The 15,685-nt window shown below is 49.7% G+C and overlaps 1 protein-coding gene and 1 long non-coding RNA gene across 2 annotated transcripts; one reads left to right on the forward strand and one right to left on the reverse strand.

The window, feature by feature from the left end:
• The first annotated feature begins 403 nt into the window (after positions 1-403).
• LOC103096994 (nascent polypeptide-associated complex subunit alpha, muscle-specific form-like) lies at positions 404-11,562 on the forward strand. Its single transcript, XM_007500709.3, has 9 exons — positions 404-5,174; positions 5,768-5,863; positions 5,944-6,039; positions 6,126-6,221; positions 6,307-6,390; positions 6,473-6,568; positions 6,650-6,709; positions 6,810-6,896; positions 9,565-11,562. Exons 1-9 carry the CDS (start codon positions 968-970, stop codon positions 9,603-9,605), a joined length of 4,863 nt encoding a protein of 1,620 aa, XP_007500771.2. The 5' UTR covers positions 404-967; the 3' UTR covers positions 9,606-11,562.
• LOC103097285 (uncharacterized) lies at positions 10,347-13,597 on the reverse strand. Its single transcript, XR_001623942.2, has 3 exons — positions 13,254-13,597; positions 11,885-12,256; positions 10,347-10,483 (listed from the first exon to the last, which is right to left on the reverse strand). It is a non-coding gene; the product is annotated as an uncharacterized LOC103097285 (long non-coding RNA).
• Between the last annotated feature and the right edge of the window lie 2,088 nt (positions 13,598-15,685).

Raw genomic sequence — 15,685 nt, forward strand, 5'->3', positions numbered from 1 at the left:
CCCGCAGGAACATGGATCGCTGACTGGAATGGATTGGGGGGGCATTTGTTCCCAACCCCCCCCAAACAGGAGCGGGGTAACGATCTAGCCATTTGTCGTCATTGACAGAGCTCGAATTTGAACGAGGGGCTCGGCTCCAATTTCGAATGCTGTTGCATTCACTGCTAGCTCTTCAGCTCCCCTCCTGCCTCTCTCATTCAAAGTGCTTACAGTGTCGGCTGGAAGGGACCATTTGCAAAGGATAGTGTATGCATTACAACTACGAAACAGTGACTAGGAATCATTTGCGGCTGGCTCTCAGCAGAGGCGGCAGCAGCAGCGGAGGGCTCCAGGCTCTGAGCTAGCGCGGCAGCAGCGGCGGCGGCGGCGGCGGCGGCGGCGGCGGCGGCGGCGGCGGCGGCAGCGGCGGCAGCGGCAAAGGCGGCGGCAGAGGCGGCGGCGGTGGCGGGCTAGTACCGGAGGTCCCAAAAAGCAAAATTTTGAGACTCTAGGGATCAGGTGCCTGCTAGGGAGGGGGCTGGGCTGTGCTGGCTCTTGGCCATGCCCATTTCGGGAAGCAGCTAGGGTCTGAAGGCTAGAAAAAAAGTCCGTGGTGGGGGTGGTCAGCCATTTGGTTGCGCCCCTGCTCCCCCCACCCTTCGGCAGCTGCGCTTTAACTAAGTGGGGCGGAGCCCTTTTCAACCACCAGTGGCAGCTCAGAGTGGTTCAGTCCTTGCTGGGATTCGTTTGAGGCAGGCTGGACGCAAGGTCTGCGTCAGAATTCGTCAGCAGTTAGTTGCTAGCCGCTAGATTCGTCTTTGGCTGGTCGCTGGATTCTAGTTCCTTGACTGGAATTGGTCGGCTCGCACCTGCGATTCCACAGCAGCTCTTGGGCGTTTGGGCGTTCGGGCGTTTGGTCGTTCGGTCGTTCGGTCGTTCGGTCTTCTGCTTTTTCCTGGTCTTCTTTGGCTGTAAGTACAGACCGTGAATGATGGAGAAACTTCTCCAGATGGTGGAAGGTATGCATATTGAGGAGGCGCCTTCCCGGTCGGGGCTCCAGCCGGAGCCCCCGAGAGCTCAGAAGCGGCCCCTCTCACCGCAGGCTGGCTTGAGCTCTCCTAAAAGGAAAGTTGTGCCTAGAATGGTAGAGAACAAGCCGTTTGAGGCTGTGATTTCTGTAGATGAGAGTAAGGGAGAGGAGAGGAAAGAAACGGCAGGCAGCGGATTAGAGCGGGAAGCCCCGCAAGCTGATTCTGTCAAAGGGTTGCTAGAAAGCAAAAATGAGAATGTGCCGGTCGGTCTGGGTGACCAGGCTGAGAGGGCTGAGTTTGCCGGGGCAGGATTAGCTCCGGCAGAGGCTAAGATTGAGGCAACTGCGGTAGCCGAGATGGTACCGAATACGGGGGAGAAGGCGCCGAGTCTCTTGCCTTCCCAGGGCTTGGAAGCAAAATCTGCTTCCGTAGAGAGCATGCGTGAAGTTTCTGGGCTAGTCCCTGAGAGTGTGGATGCTGACATTAACCGATCGCCTTCCCGGGCTTCTGACAAAGTAGGGGGACAACCTGTGGCAACTGAAATGGTCACAGAGAAGGCGGATACTGCCGCCGCTTTTTCGGCTTCTGAAGGCTCTGATACAGCTGGGTTTGCTCCTGCCGAGGGCGAGAGCGACATTGAAATAGGGGGAATGCAGGCGGAGGAGGGGCTTCCTTCCACAGGTCTGCCGGCTTCCCAGGGTCCTGACCCAAAATCGGCTGATGCGGAGGGGAAAGCTGGAGCCGCTGTTTTACCATCTGAGGGGGCTGATGTGAAATATGTTGTCCTGGAACGTGATGCTGGGGGAAACCAAATGTCTGAGGCAGTGGCTACTGCCCAGAAGGTTTTGTCTCTTGAAAGTGGGGAGAACAAACCTCTCTCTCCTGCAAGCAAGGATAAGGTTTCTAAGGTGTTACCGGAATGTGTTGACCCCAGTATGAAAGTCTTGTTGGTTGAAAGTCGGGGCGGGGAAGGGATTGTATCCGAAAGTAAAGGGATGGATTCATCTTTGTTGTCTGAGGCAGGGTCACCTGCTCAGGTTGTCTTGTCTGTTAAATGTGTTAAGCCTGTATGTAAGCCTCCCCCGGGGAGCCCAACCCTGGCCCCAGAAATGATAGCAGGAAGACTGTCGCCCACCCTCGCTGCCTTGTCGGCACCCCGTCCGGAGACCAGTGACATGTCCCCGGAGAGCAAACATGCTGTAAGCGGAATGCTCTCTGAGAGGGGGTCTCCCACCTCAGACATCCTGAACTCGGAGGGATTAGAGGTTAGTTTATCCCCAGACGGGAAACTGATTGTGAGCGAGGTATTACTGGAGACGGGGGCTCCCGGCTCCAGTATGCTGGACTCAGAGGGTTTGGGCACCAAATATGTTACGGAAGACAGAAAGTCCACCATTTCTGATGAGAAGGGGTCCGTAACATCTGGGGCAAGATGCGCTACACCGGAGAGCAAACCGGGGGTCAGTGGGCTTTTTGTAAAGATCGCCTCCCCAACGTCATCCATCCTGAACTCCGAGGGGCTGCCAGCGGGACGCGTTTTGGAAGAGAGGAAGCACGGAGAACTTGGGATCAGCCCGGAGGGGGCTTCCGCAGCCCCCCACGAGGACTCCTCTAAAGGTTCCAAGTCCGGCTCCTCTTCGCCAGAGCGTAAGCCTGTCATTAGCGAACTGTTAACCCTCTCACTACCATTAAACGCCCCCCCTGCCGAATGTTCAGATTCCGACGGTGCCTCCCCAGAGAGGAAGCCTGTCGTCTCCAGAACATTCCTGGGAAGACTTTCCCCTCCCATTAGCATTTCATCGACAGAGTATTCAGATACAGAATGTCCCTCCCCAGAAGGGGAGCCTTCAGGACCCCGTTCCTTTTCAGGCAGATTGTCACCTCCCATTAGTATCTCTTCTACTGAATATTCTGATGAGGAGTGTGCTTCCCCTGAAAGGAAGCCTTCCGTGCCTCCGGGCTTCATAGAACTTCAGCCCAGAGCCATCAGAATTGCCCCCGCCAGCTACACCCCTCCCGACTACTTTTGCTCTGACCGAAAGCCGGTTGTAACTGGGCTTCTTCCTCTGCCCCTGCCCCTCCCCCTGCCCCTCCCCCTGCCTCTGCCTCTGCCTCTGCCCCTGCCCCAGCCCCAGCCCCATCCCCAAAGGCGATCTCCCAACCCCAGCGTTTCTTCCTATGAGGGGTCTGACACGAGCTGGGCTTCTCCGGAGCGAAAGTCAGTGGTGAGGGGAAGGATCTCGGGGAGAATTTCTCCCGAGACCCTGGAGTTTGCCTCTGAGAGCTCTGAGGCGGGCTGCGCTTCCCCGGAGAGGAAGCCGGTCGTGGAGGACATCTGTCCTGGCAGACTCTCTCCAGACTTAAGTAACTTATCATCGTCGGAGTGGTCTGAGGAGAATAGCAGCGCTTCCCCGGAGAGGAAGCCGGTGGTCCCCAGAACCCTCCTGGGCCGCCTCTCGCCCCCCATCAGTATATCATCCACTGAATATTCAGACACCGAGTGCCCTTCCCCCGAGAGGAAGCCGGCAGGAAGCAGGATCCCCGAGGGGGGGCTGTCCCCGCCTATCAGTATCTCCTCCACCGAGTACTCTGATAGCGAGTGCCCCTCCCCCGAGAGGAAGCCCCTGGAGCCCGGGATGTACTTAGGCAGGCTCTCGCCGCCCCTGAGTGTTTCCTCCACCGAATACCCCCATCTGGGGTGTTCTTCAGCGGAGAGGAAACCTGTGATAAGTGGCCTCTTCTTGCCACCAGTGCCTCAGCGCCCCTCTGTACTGTCTGATGTCCTGGAGAACAGATGTGTCTCCCCAGAAAACAGGCCTGAGCCACTCTTGTCGGCCACGAGTGTGTTGTCCCCCGGGGGTCTGGAGACCCGATGCGTCTCCCCAGAGAGCAAACCTACGACCAGTGGGGTGTTCTCAGAGGCTGCCTCTCCCGGCCCAAACGACCTGGCCGAGGAGGCTCTGGAAGAGAGAAGCGAGTCTCCCGAGAGGCCAGTGGGAGCCGAGATCTTCTCAGAGCCGCTGTTCCCCTCCAGCAGCATTTTGCCCACAGACTGTTTGGACACTCGTTCCATTTCCCCCGACACCAAACCTTCCGGCAGCGCAGCTCTGGAAGAGACCCTGTTCTCAGCCACCAACATCCTGACTCCCGAGTTCTCGGAGACGCGCTGTGTCTCTCCTGGCGGCAAAGCACCAGGAAGTGGGGCGTTCTCGGAGACGCTGTCTCCACCTGCCAACATCTTGTCCTCTGAAAGCTCAGAGACGACCTGTGCCGCCCCAGAGAGCAAGCCCACCGCCACCGGGCTGCTCTCGGAGACCCTGGCTCCACCCGCAAACATCTTGGCCTCTGAAAGCGCCGAGACCCCCCCTGTCTCCACTGAGAGCAAGCCTCAAGGGGGCGTCTTCCCTGAAAGACTCTCCCCCCCCATCAGCGGCTCTTCCACAGGGTCCACGAACTCTGCCACCTCGACCCAGAGCACCAAACCCGTGGTGAGCACTGTGCCCGCACAGGCCCTGCCCCCCCCCATTAGCACTCCCTCCACCGAGTGTCCGGACACTGGCTTGTCTTCCCCCAAGAGGAAGCCCATAATCACCAGGCTGGAGGTGGAGGGAGACGCCCAGGTCACAGGCTTTGTCCCTTCCCTGTGCCACGAGACAAAACTGGCCCCAAGAATGACTGGACTGGTCCCTGAAAGCGTAGCGGTGGGCGCCGGCGACTCTCAGAGCTCTGAGAGCAAGCCCGGGGCCTCCAGAGTCCTCCGAGAAAGCGCCCCTGCTGCGGCCGGCCTTTTGCCCCGTGCCCCTCCCAGCCCCAGAGGCCGCCCCACAGACAGCGGCCCCGTGGACGCTGTGTTTCCCTCCACGAGCCGCGGGGACACTGAACGCTATCCCAGGAGCAGGTCTCCCTTCCCCGGCCTCTCCCCCTCCCAGAGGTCCGAACCCAGAATGCCGCCTCCTGCGGCACCCCGAATGCCGACCAACATCGTGGATCCTTCCTCGCTCCTGCCGGCTTCCCGGGCGTCGGGCCCAAGGCTTGCCTCCGCAGAGAGCACTCCCGAGGAGTCTGGAATGGCCTCCCAAGGACCGCGTCCCGCGCCAGGCGTCGTGCCCCCTCCGCGTCCGGAGTCAAGAGCCGCGTGCACAGAGAGGATCTCCCCCACCGCAGGTAGTGTATCTTTTCTCTGTTTTGAGACAGCCTTGCTTCCACAGAGACCGAGACCGCAGCTCCTGCCGTGCAGAGACAAGAGGCCTGGACAGAAAGCGAGCCTGCACACGGTGTCTGGAGCAGGCTGCGAGAGCGTCCCTCCTGTCATAGGTATCGTGTCCTTTCTCTGTCTCGTGACTCTCTTTGCTCCCACAGACGACGAGCCTGGAGTCTCTGGACTGTTCTCAGAGAGCAGGTCTTCCCCCAGCAGGTATTGTGTCTTCTGTGTCGTGACCGTGTTTGCTTCCACAGAGAGCGAGCCTGGCGTCTCCAGAATGTTCTCGGTGTCTCCTGCCACAGGTATTGTGTCTTCTGTGTGTCGTGACCGTGTTTGCTCCCACAGAGACCGAGCCTGGAGCCCCAGCAAGTTCCTAACAGCCGTGTCTCCTGCCACAGGTGTCGGAGCCCCGAAGCAAGAGGCCCGGAGCGTTCTCAGAGAGCTGCTCTCCCCCCGGGATCGTGTTCTCTCCCAGTTCTCAGACGAGAGCCGCTTCCGGAGAGCCAGGCCAGACCCTCCAGAGTGCTCTTCATAACGGGTGTGTCTCCTGCCACAGGTATTGGGGCTCTGCTGTATTGCGAGACCGAAGATGTTTCCGATGGTGAACCCGGAGTTTCCGCAGAGTTCTCGGAGGGCAGCTCTCCCACCGCAGGTATCTCTTCCCCTCCGAGTTCTGGCCCCACACTTGCTTCCTGTGCAGAATGTTCTTGATCAATGTGTCTCCTGCCACAGGTATCGGGGCCCTGCTCTACTGTGAGACGGAAGACGTTTCCGATGGGGAACCTGGGGTTTCCGGAGGGTTCTCGGAGACCATCTCTCCCACCTCAGGTATTGTATCCTCTCAGCGTGCTGAGAACTTCCACACACAAGCCTCGAGGCTCTGGAGTGTTCTGAACACGTGTCTCCTGCCACAGGTATCGGGGCGCTGCTCTACTGTGAGACGGAGGATGTTTCCGATGGGGAACTGGTGATTTCCGGAGAGTTCTCGGAGACCAACTCTCCCATCAGAGGTACCGTGTCCACGTTCATGTTCTGAGAGGACGCTTGCTTCCCCAGAGTGTCCAGAGTGTTCTTAACAAGTGTCTCCTGCCACAGATATGGAGGCCCTTCCGTGTTCTGAAGCAATCGCGGATTCGGAGATCAACGTCGTGGTTCCTGGAGCATCCTCGGGCACTACAGGTAGCCTAGACAGCCTTGGCTTCCACATAGGGCAAGCCTGCCGTGTCCAGAATGTTCCTAATCTGTGTGTCTCCTCCCGCAGGTACTGGGAGGACCCGTGTAAGTCCTAGAACAAGAAATGTCTCAGCCGGCCAAGTGGTTGCTAGAGAGATCTCGGAGACCATCTCTCCTACCACAGGTACTCTGTAGTCTTTCTCTGTTTGGGGATGACAGCCCAGAGTACCCAGAATGCTCTTAACCAATGTGTCTCTTGCCACAGGTGTTGGAGCTCCATCCTGTTCTCAAACAAGAACTGACTCCAAGAGGAAATCCTCCGCAGGTATGTCCGTCCTCTCAGAGTCCTGAGAGAATTGCTGCTTCCACACAAAGCAAGCCTGCAGGGTCCAGAATGTTCTGAACGAGGGTGTCTCTTGCCACAGGTACCAAGGCCCGCAAGCGCCCTCAGAAAAAACCTGCGCCAAAAAAGAGTGAGACTGCAGCCGTCAAGATCAGCGCTCCTGACAAAGGTAGGGTATCTCTAGTGTTCTGAGGCCAGGAGCGAGCCTGCCGTGACAGGAGTGTGCTTAGACACGGGACTCTTGCAACAGGTTCTGAGTCCCCTCAAGGTTCTGACACCACACTTATTCTCATACACAGTAAGCGTGCCGGAACCAAAGCTTCAGCACCATCCGTCACACGCTCTCTCCAGATTCTGACATGTGTTTTCCTTCCACAATGAGCAGGTCTGCAGTAACCCAGATTTGCTTTCAGAAAGGCCAAGCCTGCAGGAACTGGGATGTCCTCGGAGCGCGTGGATCCTGTCGCAGATGGAATACCTTCCCGGTGTTCTGACGGCAAGATTTATCACCACACTGAGTAAGCGTATCGGCACCAAAACACTAGCACCTTGGGTGGCTCACACCACTCACAGCACATTCACTCCATGCTCGGACACAAGCTTTTCTTCCACGTTGCACAGTCATCGAATAGGGCAGACCCTGCCACGAATAGTTGGGGCTTTCAGTTAGTTACTTGCTGAGACTTTCTCAGTACCAACATTTGAGGAATTACTATTAGCCACAAAACAAAATGTGATTGAAAGACTTTCTCTAGCTGTCCAGAAAAACTTTCATAATCCCAAGATGCCAGCTGGCTCTGTGGCAGTTAACGGTACATTTATTTTAACTCATTGCTTTCAGGCATGTCACACAAATCCTGAGTTTAAATATGCTTCTTTAGAAGAAATTCCCTCTGCCAATACTTTGGAGAGGAAGAATATTCCAACTGATGGCTCTGCTTGGATCAAGCTAGTGAGCAGGCTGTTAAACTCTTTTAAAAAAACCTATTCATATCAGGAAATTCAGACACGCTTATCGTGTTGTGCTGATGTAGTAGGGTCCCTGCAATTCTCAAAACACCTCAGGGATAAACCTGGGCAGTAAGACTAATTTGACTGTTCCCAGTTCCCAGCCATGGACTATTTTGTCCTTAAAGAAAATATAAGTGAGCAGGCTATTAAGATTCTTGCAAAAACCTGTTGATATGAGGCCCGGAAGGAAAGAAATTAAGAGACTTACTGGACCTCATTGGTAAAACTAGCAGGTCTAGTTGCAGCTGATTTTTTTTTTCTAAAAACTCCAGATTTTTTTTTATCCATTAAGACTGCTTACCTGAAGGTTCTATAGGCAAAGAAAATAATATGCAGCTGATATAAGCACTAAATAGTCTTTTTTAAAATTACCATTAAATACCCCAGCTGTCCCTAAGATTTTTTTGGTTAAACTGGTAGGCTCTTTGACTAGTGATTTGGGAAAGAACTGTAGTTTTCAATGATCCTGCATTTTATGAGAATTCCTCAGATTCCATAAGTTTACCGAATAGCACAGCTGAATTAAATAGAAGTCTTTTTCAGTATGTCTTTGAAAATTGGGGAACTGCCAGTAGAAACATAAGGTAACTCTGGAGAGAGAATTAACTACAGAAATAGTTGATGACAAGTTTAGAATGTGAAGAGAAAGGCTACAGAAGAAGCTGTGAGAATCTTAAAAAAAAAAGTCAACTAACATTTAGGATCCAAATAATGGTACCATTGAAGGTGTGATGGCAGAAAATAGCATAAAGAAGAGGTATAGGAGCGAGACAGCAAAGAAAAGGAGTTGTTGGGCAAGTAAGGGCTCAAGAGCCTACCTTGGTCAGAGAGCACAAATGAGGAGGGCTTTAGAGCAATGTAGATAGAATGTCCAAAATTCTGAAGAAATACATTGAATCCACCATCTTGAAACCACAGACACTCAGAAGAGTCACACTGACTCGACTTTGTCTTTAGTTTTCCAGAAATGATCAGAAGCAAATACATTAACTTACCCAGAGAGTGGTCATGAATCTTCTGGAATCGGTCTTCATAAGTATTTGACAGTAGTTAGAAAAAAAGGTATATGGAAGATTGACTAGAGCCACTTCAAGAGGAAGGGAAAGTTGGACATTTTGAATTGGTTCTGCCTCAAGGAAATTAAGACCAGAATTATTTCTTTAGGGAATGTCTGATGAGATATAGTTTTTAAATGTAGGAACTAAAGAAACACTGCATTTTCTGGTTGCAGAAACTATTGACTCTTTAACTTTTTAAACTTTGCTTTTTTTCCATCTTATATTTCCTTCCTTCTTTCAGCAGGTATTTAGTAATCAATTACTGTGAGTTAGGCCCTGAGAAAATAAAGGCAAGGGCAGTCTTTTTTCCTTAACTCACTTATATTCTATTGAGGTAAAACACCACACACAAAGATAAGAGACTAAGAATCTAACAAAGGGCTGGCCAACAAGAGCCGGTCCTATGAGCATGAGAAATAGGATGTGTCTGCTGGCGACCCATGTGGGTATTTGCTGAGACTTCTTCTGGGAGCGATAATACAGAGGGGCCCTGCTCCCCACTTCAGAGTATGCTCAGGGATTCTGTAATTGTTTCTGCCCCTCGAAAAGAAAACGGTCTTAACTGGCTGCTGAACCGGAACCAGCTGTGTAGACAACAGGCACTAACCAGGCAAATCCCTTTTTTCTTAGCAGTTTGGAAGAAGGAGGAATGCTGCAAGACTGGGGGGGGAGTGGGCTTCTCCCCTCCCTTGGCACCGTGTGGCTTTTAAGCTACATGCCACCCATATCTTTTCTGTCCCTGTTCTATCTATTCTTTCCTATTCTTAGATGAAGAAGAGGTGGAGACAGACGAAACTGATGACCTTTAAATGACTGGCGACGCCACAGAGGTTCAGTGATGGAAGTCTATGGCAGAGACAGTTGTAGCCACCACAGCCAAGCCAGGTGAGGTGCCACTGCAGCCCTGAGAAGCGACTTGCTCTATCCAATCCTGCAGTGAATTGACCTGGCAGCTAAGAAACTGTTCTGCAAGCAAGAAAGCTATTCGACCCACTGGGAATACTGTATTTGGAAGTGGACTCTTGGGATACATGTTTTGTAGCAATGGCTTTAGGTTGAAACCTTCTTTTGGGGGGGACCAAGGTGATACAGGGTACAGTGTTTCCCCAGTTCACGGGGATATTTGTATTTTATTTTCTATACTATCTTTTCAGGAAATATCCCATTACAAAGACTAATTGATATTAACCAGTTGATAATTAGAAATCAGCTGGTTAAATTAATAGTGGGGCTGTAATCCATGAGCAGATGTGGGGCAGCTAGGTGGAAGTGGAAAGAACACTGAACTAAAGACAGGAAGATCTGAATTTAAACCTAAGCTTCAACATTTACAAGTTGTGTGACCCTGGACAAATCATTTAACTTTCTTTGCTGTATTTGTACCTCATCTATAAAATGAGGGCATGCTATGTCCACAGGGTTGCCAAAGCATACGTGACTGAGCAACCGATTAATGATAACATTAAGGAGCTACAAACTTAAGCTGCTTAGACGATACAAAAGAAATAACTACTCAGTTGATGTGGGAAGGAATATTTCCGAGTTGGGGCTTAAGTTGACAGCATTAAAAGAACTTTATTGCCCCCCGAGGAGCACCTCCGGGACCCTTGGGGAAACAAGTCATTCTCTTGGAACCTGACCTTCATTGTGGCTCGTGTCGGTTGGGAGAAGTGAGTCCAGAGTTTGACTACACAAAAGATATTAAAATACATTATGAATATAAATGAATATATGAATATATATTATATGAGTATAAAGTGTTATAGTGGAGTGGTCGTGTTAACAAATCTGGAAATCCAGAAAATCTTTTGAGTTCATAAATCTGAGAATAAAGGAATTTTTTTTGGAACGGATGTAACACATCTGGGAATAAGGAACATGTTTGGGAATAAGGAAAATCCTCCTATTTAGAGATGTCAGGAGCACAAGACTCCTGAGAGGCAAAGGGGAAGAGGGAAATGTTTGCTAGATCCAGGCAGTGATCTATCTGTGCAGCGGCTTGGGGAAGGAATGTTATGTTGTATATAGGAAATGCCAAGCCCGCAAGTTGGATTGTCACCGTCTAGAGATGTGTGAAAGGGAATCATCAGAGTTAAAACTCAATTGCTTTTGTTTAATTGTACAGAAGACAAACCAGTTTCTTTGCTGTGTCTTTTAGTTTAATTGTTTGAAACAATAAATAATCGTGGCTGGTTTGTAATAAAAAAATTAAATAAATAAAGGTATTGTGTGTATTTAGCTAGATGTTACTGGCTGTGATCTAGGGAAAACCTAGATTAAAATTCTCCTTGTGATACTTTGTAGCTGTGTGACCCTAGACATGAATCTTTCTGCAACTCAAGCATCTCAAAATCATTTAAGAAGTTATGGTCTGGGTTGGAGAAAGAGGTTCAACATCATGATTTCCCTGAATTGCTGAAATCACGTGTTCTTTTGTGCATCCATCTAATAACAAAAACATATGTCCAAATAGAGAGCAATTTGGTGCTATTAAAAATACCAGCTCCTTTCTTTGCACCTGGGAAAGAAATTTGTATTTTTCTTCCCAAAAGCCAAAGCAGTTTGGAGAAAATGTGTAAAGCTTATGTTAACTAGTAAAAGTACAAACTGACTTCTGAAATGCTTCAAAACGCCACACCATTGTGTAATTTCTTATTTAATTTGTATGAATTTGTCTGTTCTAAAATGTTTTACCAGAGTAAATCGTCTATATTGTGTGTTTAAAAATGTCCTTATGAAATAAATATAATTATTTTTTTAAAGCCATTTCTGGTGTCCTGGTGTCTTATTTCTACCATATGTTTCCCATAATGATAGAAGAGAGTTCTAGCATCTTAGCTATGTCTGGGTTACAAATAAGGTAACGTGGGATCTGAGCTGACTCCAGGATGAGGCCAGGAGGCAAAGAAGGGAGTGGAGACTCCCCTGCCTGGCCTTTAGTTTGAAAAGCTCTGATTCTCTGGGGGTGCCCATCGATGACCAGGACGCCATATCAAAGTAGACGGACTATAGACAAATGGAGACTTAACTTATTTTTAACCCCCTGCACCAATAAAGTCCTAAGAACAATTTCCCCACCGATACTTACCTCCCTATGGGGTAGAAGGCCTGGCAGATAGATTCGATGTCACATCAGCCCTTGGGGGAAGGGTCTTGGGGATCATTTACAGGGTTTCAGGGCTTTTCCTGGACAATCCTAATTTTGCAGATATGAGAAGCCTGGCACAGGCAATGATTGGGGGGGAGGGTGAAACTAAGAGGATAACACAATCAAGTCTCACCCCCCCAAAATGGACAGCCCCATGAAGGAGGGACCAAAAATGTAGAGAAGAACAAAGAACAAAAACCCTAGGTTTCACTTCCCCACTTCAGAAGAACTGGATTTCCCATGTCTGATCCATGTGGTGGGCCTGCTGGTGTAAGGCAGGGTCATCAATGCTCCATCACAGAAAAGGGTAATCTGTAGTAAAATAACAAAGAGGTTAGAAGGCCCCCCCAAAGCCTGACCCAGGATTTCAGATGACGCTGAGGTTCTTCCTGTCCTGCCACCCTCTCTGTTCTCCATTCTCTGGCTCACCCACCAAAACCTCTCTTTTCCTGGAGGCCCCCTTGGGCGATGACCCCAAATCTTTTCTCCTTTAGAGAGCTCTGTAAGAGAGAGGGGCTGCTCCTTTCTTCCACAGGGGCCAAATAAAGACTGCCCCGTCAGCTAGAGAATCGCATTTCTTCCAGATTCCTACACATTCACCAGCTAAGCAGAGGAAATGTTCCTCTATCAGAAAGTAAGGCACATTCCAATAACATCATCCCTCGGTAGGTCCCCCTAGTTCATTTTGGGAAGGAGCTGTCTGAACCACCAGAGGGAAGGAAGCCTATCAATCCAGGGGGCCCCAAAGTATTTCCCCAGGAGCCTGGGGCCCAAGGGACTGCCCAGGGAAAGCAACGGGAAAGGCTGAAGAGGCTCAGCCATAACTATGATGTTCAAAAGCAGTCCATTTTTATCAGGTAAACGTTCTTTCCGTCTTCTTTCATTGCCAATTCTGAGTGGTCCCTTCATCCTCTCCTCCCCCACTTTTTGAGAAGCTGAGAAAAACAAAACCTATTACAAATACGTGTCGTACAAAAGAAAATATGCTCCAATCTGTACTCAGAGTCCATCAATTCCCTATCTGGGAAGGAATAGTGGGTTTCATCACGCATTAGCAGGGAAGTCTTCCTGGAAACTAGATCCACCAGAGAGCCTTCCTCCTTCCTTAGGTGGCACTGACTTGACAGGGATTTGGCTTCTGGCAGACAGGAAACATGACTGGGCGGTTAACTGGTTAGCAAGAGCAAATAGCTCTCCTTGAAATGGGGGCTGCAGGGCTAATTAATCATCGAGGGACATATCAAAGTCCATTTGGGTCAGGTAGGTGCTCCGATTGGCACAAGCAGTCCAGTGGGGCAGGGGTACCTACCTCATCCTTGGGAAGATCATATGGTTAAATGCCCAGCACAGCATGGCGTCATGTGTCCAGATGGGCACTAGATCCACCTTCCCAACTATGCTATTCTTATAAGGGTTCCAAATCTGAGAGTCTAGTTCAGCAGAAAGCACAGGCTATCTGATGGGTGCTGACCTGCCCCCCAAAACTATGAAAAACAAAACTATGCAGTGAGAGGCATCGGCAACATTCTGCCAAAGAGTAAACTTTGTCCAGGCCCCCAAATCTCTATGGAGAAATATCTTTCCCACACCCTACTTCAAAGCCAAAGGGTGTCTAGGAATAAATTGTAGGGAGTCCATGAACTTGAATGGGGGGGGGGGGGGATTACATCTTCATGTTCACTCCTCAATCCTCTCCAGATTCCACTCCTGACCTTCTGGATTTCTCTCTCCATCATGTCATAAGTCATTCCGCCCCTATAGCCCATTCCCCTGGTGATCAGCCCCTTCTAGAACCTCTATGTTAAAGGGCCCAGGCCAGTTATGTTCATGCTTTCATTGTTCCTTTCTGGACTCCCTCCTCTGCCCTGCCCCACTCACGTAGGTTTCCTCGTCTTCCCTGCTCAGCTTGGTCCCAGGAGAAAGTGAGCTCCTTGAGGGCAGGGTTTATCTTTTGGCTTATATGTCTAGCATGTGCCTAGCCTGGACATCCTGGTTTCCTCATTAATCCTCCATTTATTTTATGCATTAAAAACCATTGTTCTGAGAAGGCATTCACCAGATTGCCGCCCAGGACACACAAAAAGGGTGAAAAGCCCCTTCCTGCTCAAGGTCCCTTCCATGCCAGTCATGCAGCCTGAAGCTAGGCCCAGTGGAAATGGGAGCTAGGCTCTCCATTTCCCAGGTCAGGGGCTAATCTTTTTCATATCAAGCGCTCCTTAGGTCATCTGGAGAAACCGACTGACTTTTTCTCAGAATAATCTTTTGAAATTCAGAAAATAAAATACAAAGATTACAAAGAAAATGAATTTTTGTGAAAATGTCATTTTTCTCCTCACCCATATTCGTAGTCGTAATGAAATCCTTATGAGGGTTTGTGGACCCCAAGCTAAGAACCTCTGCAACTATCCTCTTTAACTAGAGTTAACCCCATTTGACTCAGTTTCCTCATCTGTAAAATGAACTGGAGAAGGAAGTGGCAAACCACTCTGATATTTATGCCAAGAAAACCTCAAATGGAGTCACAAAAGTCAGATATGACTAAACGAATAACAAACATCTGTTCCAAGGAACTATGTTCTTAGCAGCCATTGGTGCAGTGATTCACTGAGTCCCATTTCTGTGTTCTTACAACCTCCCCTAGATTCTTGGTGGAAGAGGCTCCTCCAGGGGAAGCAGTCCCTTTGGGGGAGAAGGGTAAAGGACTAAGCCAAGGGCTTTCTTACCACCACTGAGGGCACCTCCGCTCCTCCCTTCTGCCCACAATCTCTTGACTTATTCCTCTGGTCACTACAGAACACAGAGACCATCTCTGGGCTAGAACTCCTACTTCCCATCTCTATCATCTCTTTGGGGTTCCAGCATTCATCGCACTGTTGCACCTCAGCTTTCACTGCAAAGTTCCTAAAAATGGAGTGCCAAGAGTGTGCTGGAGCCAGTTACAACCTTGCAAGAGGACTGTTCAGTTGTCCTTTATTCTTTGGAAATGGCAAGAGGTGATGAGAGACTGAACTAAAGTGGCAGCTGTGTGAATGGAGAGAGAGCAATTCTCTACAAACGTGATTCAGTCCAGCTTCTTGCTTTCCCTCTGTTCTCTTTAGAGAGATTTCTGTCTTCTCTCTAAGAATGTCCAGGATGATGATGTCAGATCATAAATGTTAGTGGCTCTGTAGTCCTTGATGGTGAGAGAAATTTGCTAGGAGAATCCCTGCAGGGGGGCAGCTGGGTGGCTCAGTGGATGGAGAGCCAGGCTTACAGATGGGAGGTTCTGGGTTCAAATCTGGCCTCAGACACTTCCCAGCTGTGTGACCCTGGGCAAGTCACTTCACCCCCATTGCCTAGCCCTTACTGCTCTTCTGCTTTGGAACCAATACACAGTATTGATTCCAAGATGGAAGATAGGATTTTTAAATAAATGAATGAATAGATAAATAGATAGATAGATAGATAAATGAATGAATGAATAAATAAATGAATTAATTAGTGAATGAATAAATAATTAAATAAAAAGAAAATCATTGCAGATCCATTTAGTTTTTCTTCTGTCTGTTGTACTTTCCCATTTTCCTTATTAAATGCCCTTGGGATGACATTGCTGTTTGGACCAATTGCTGAGCTTTCTTTAAACTGGTCTTTTCCTCCACTGCTTCTCTCTTCTTAAAGGGACGGTAATACTGCTCACAGGACTCCACCAAGCTTCTTCATCAAATTTTACAAACAAACTTATATTCTAATTTGGTCTTG

Source organism: Monodelphis domestica, chromosome 7, assembly GCF_027887165.1.
Source record: "Monodelphis domestica isolate mMonDom1 chromosome 7, mMonDom1.pri, whole genome shotgun sequence".
Classification (NCBI taxonomy): domain Eukaryota; kingdom Metazoa; phylum Chordata; class Mammalia; order Didelphimorphia; family Didelphidae; genus Monodelphis; species Monodelphis domestica.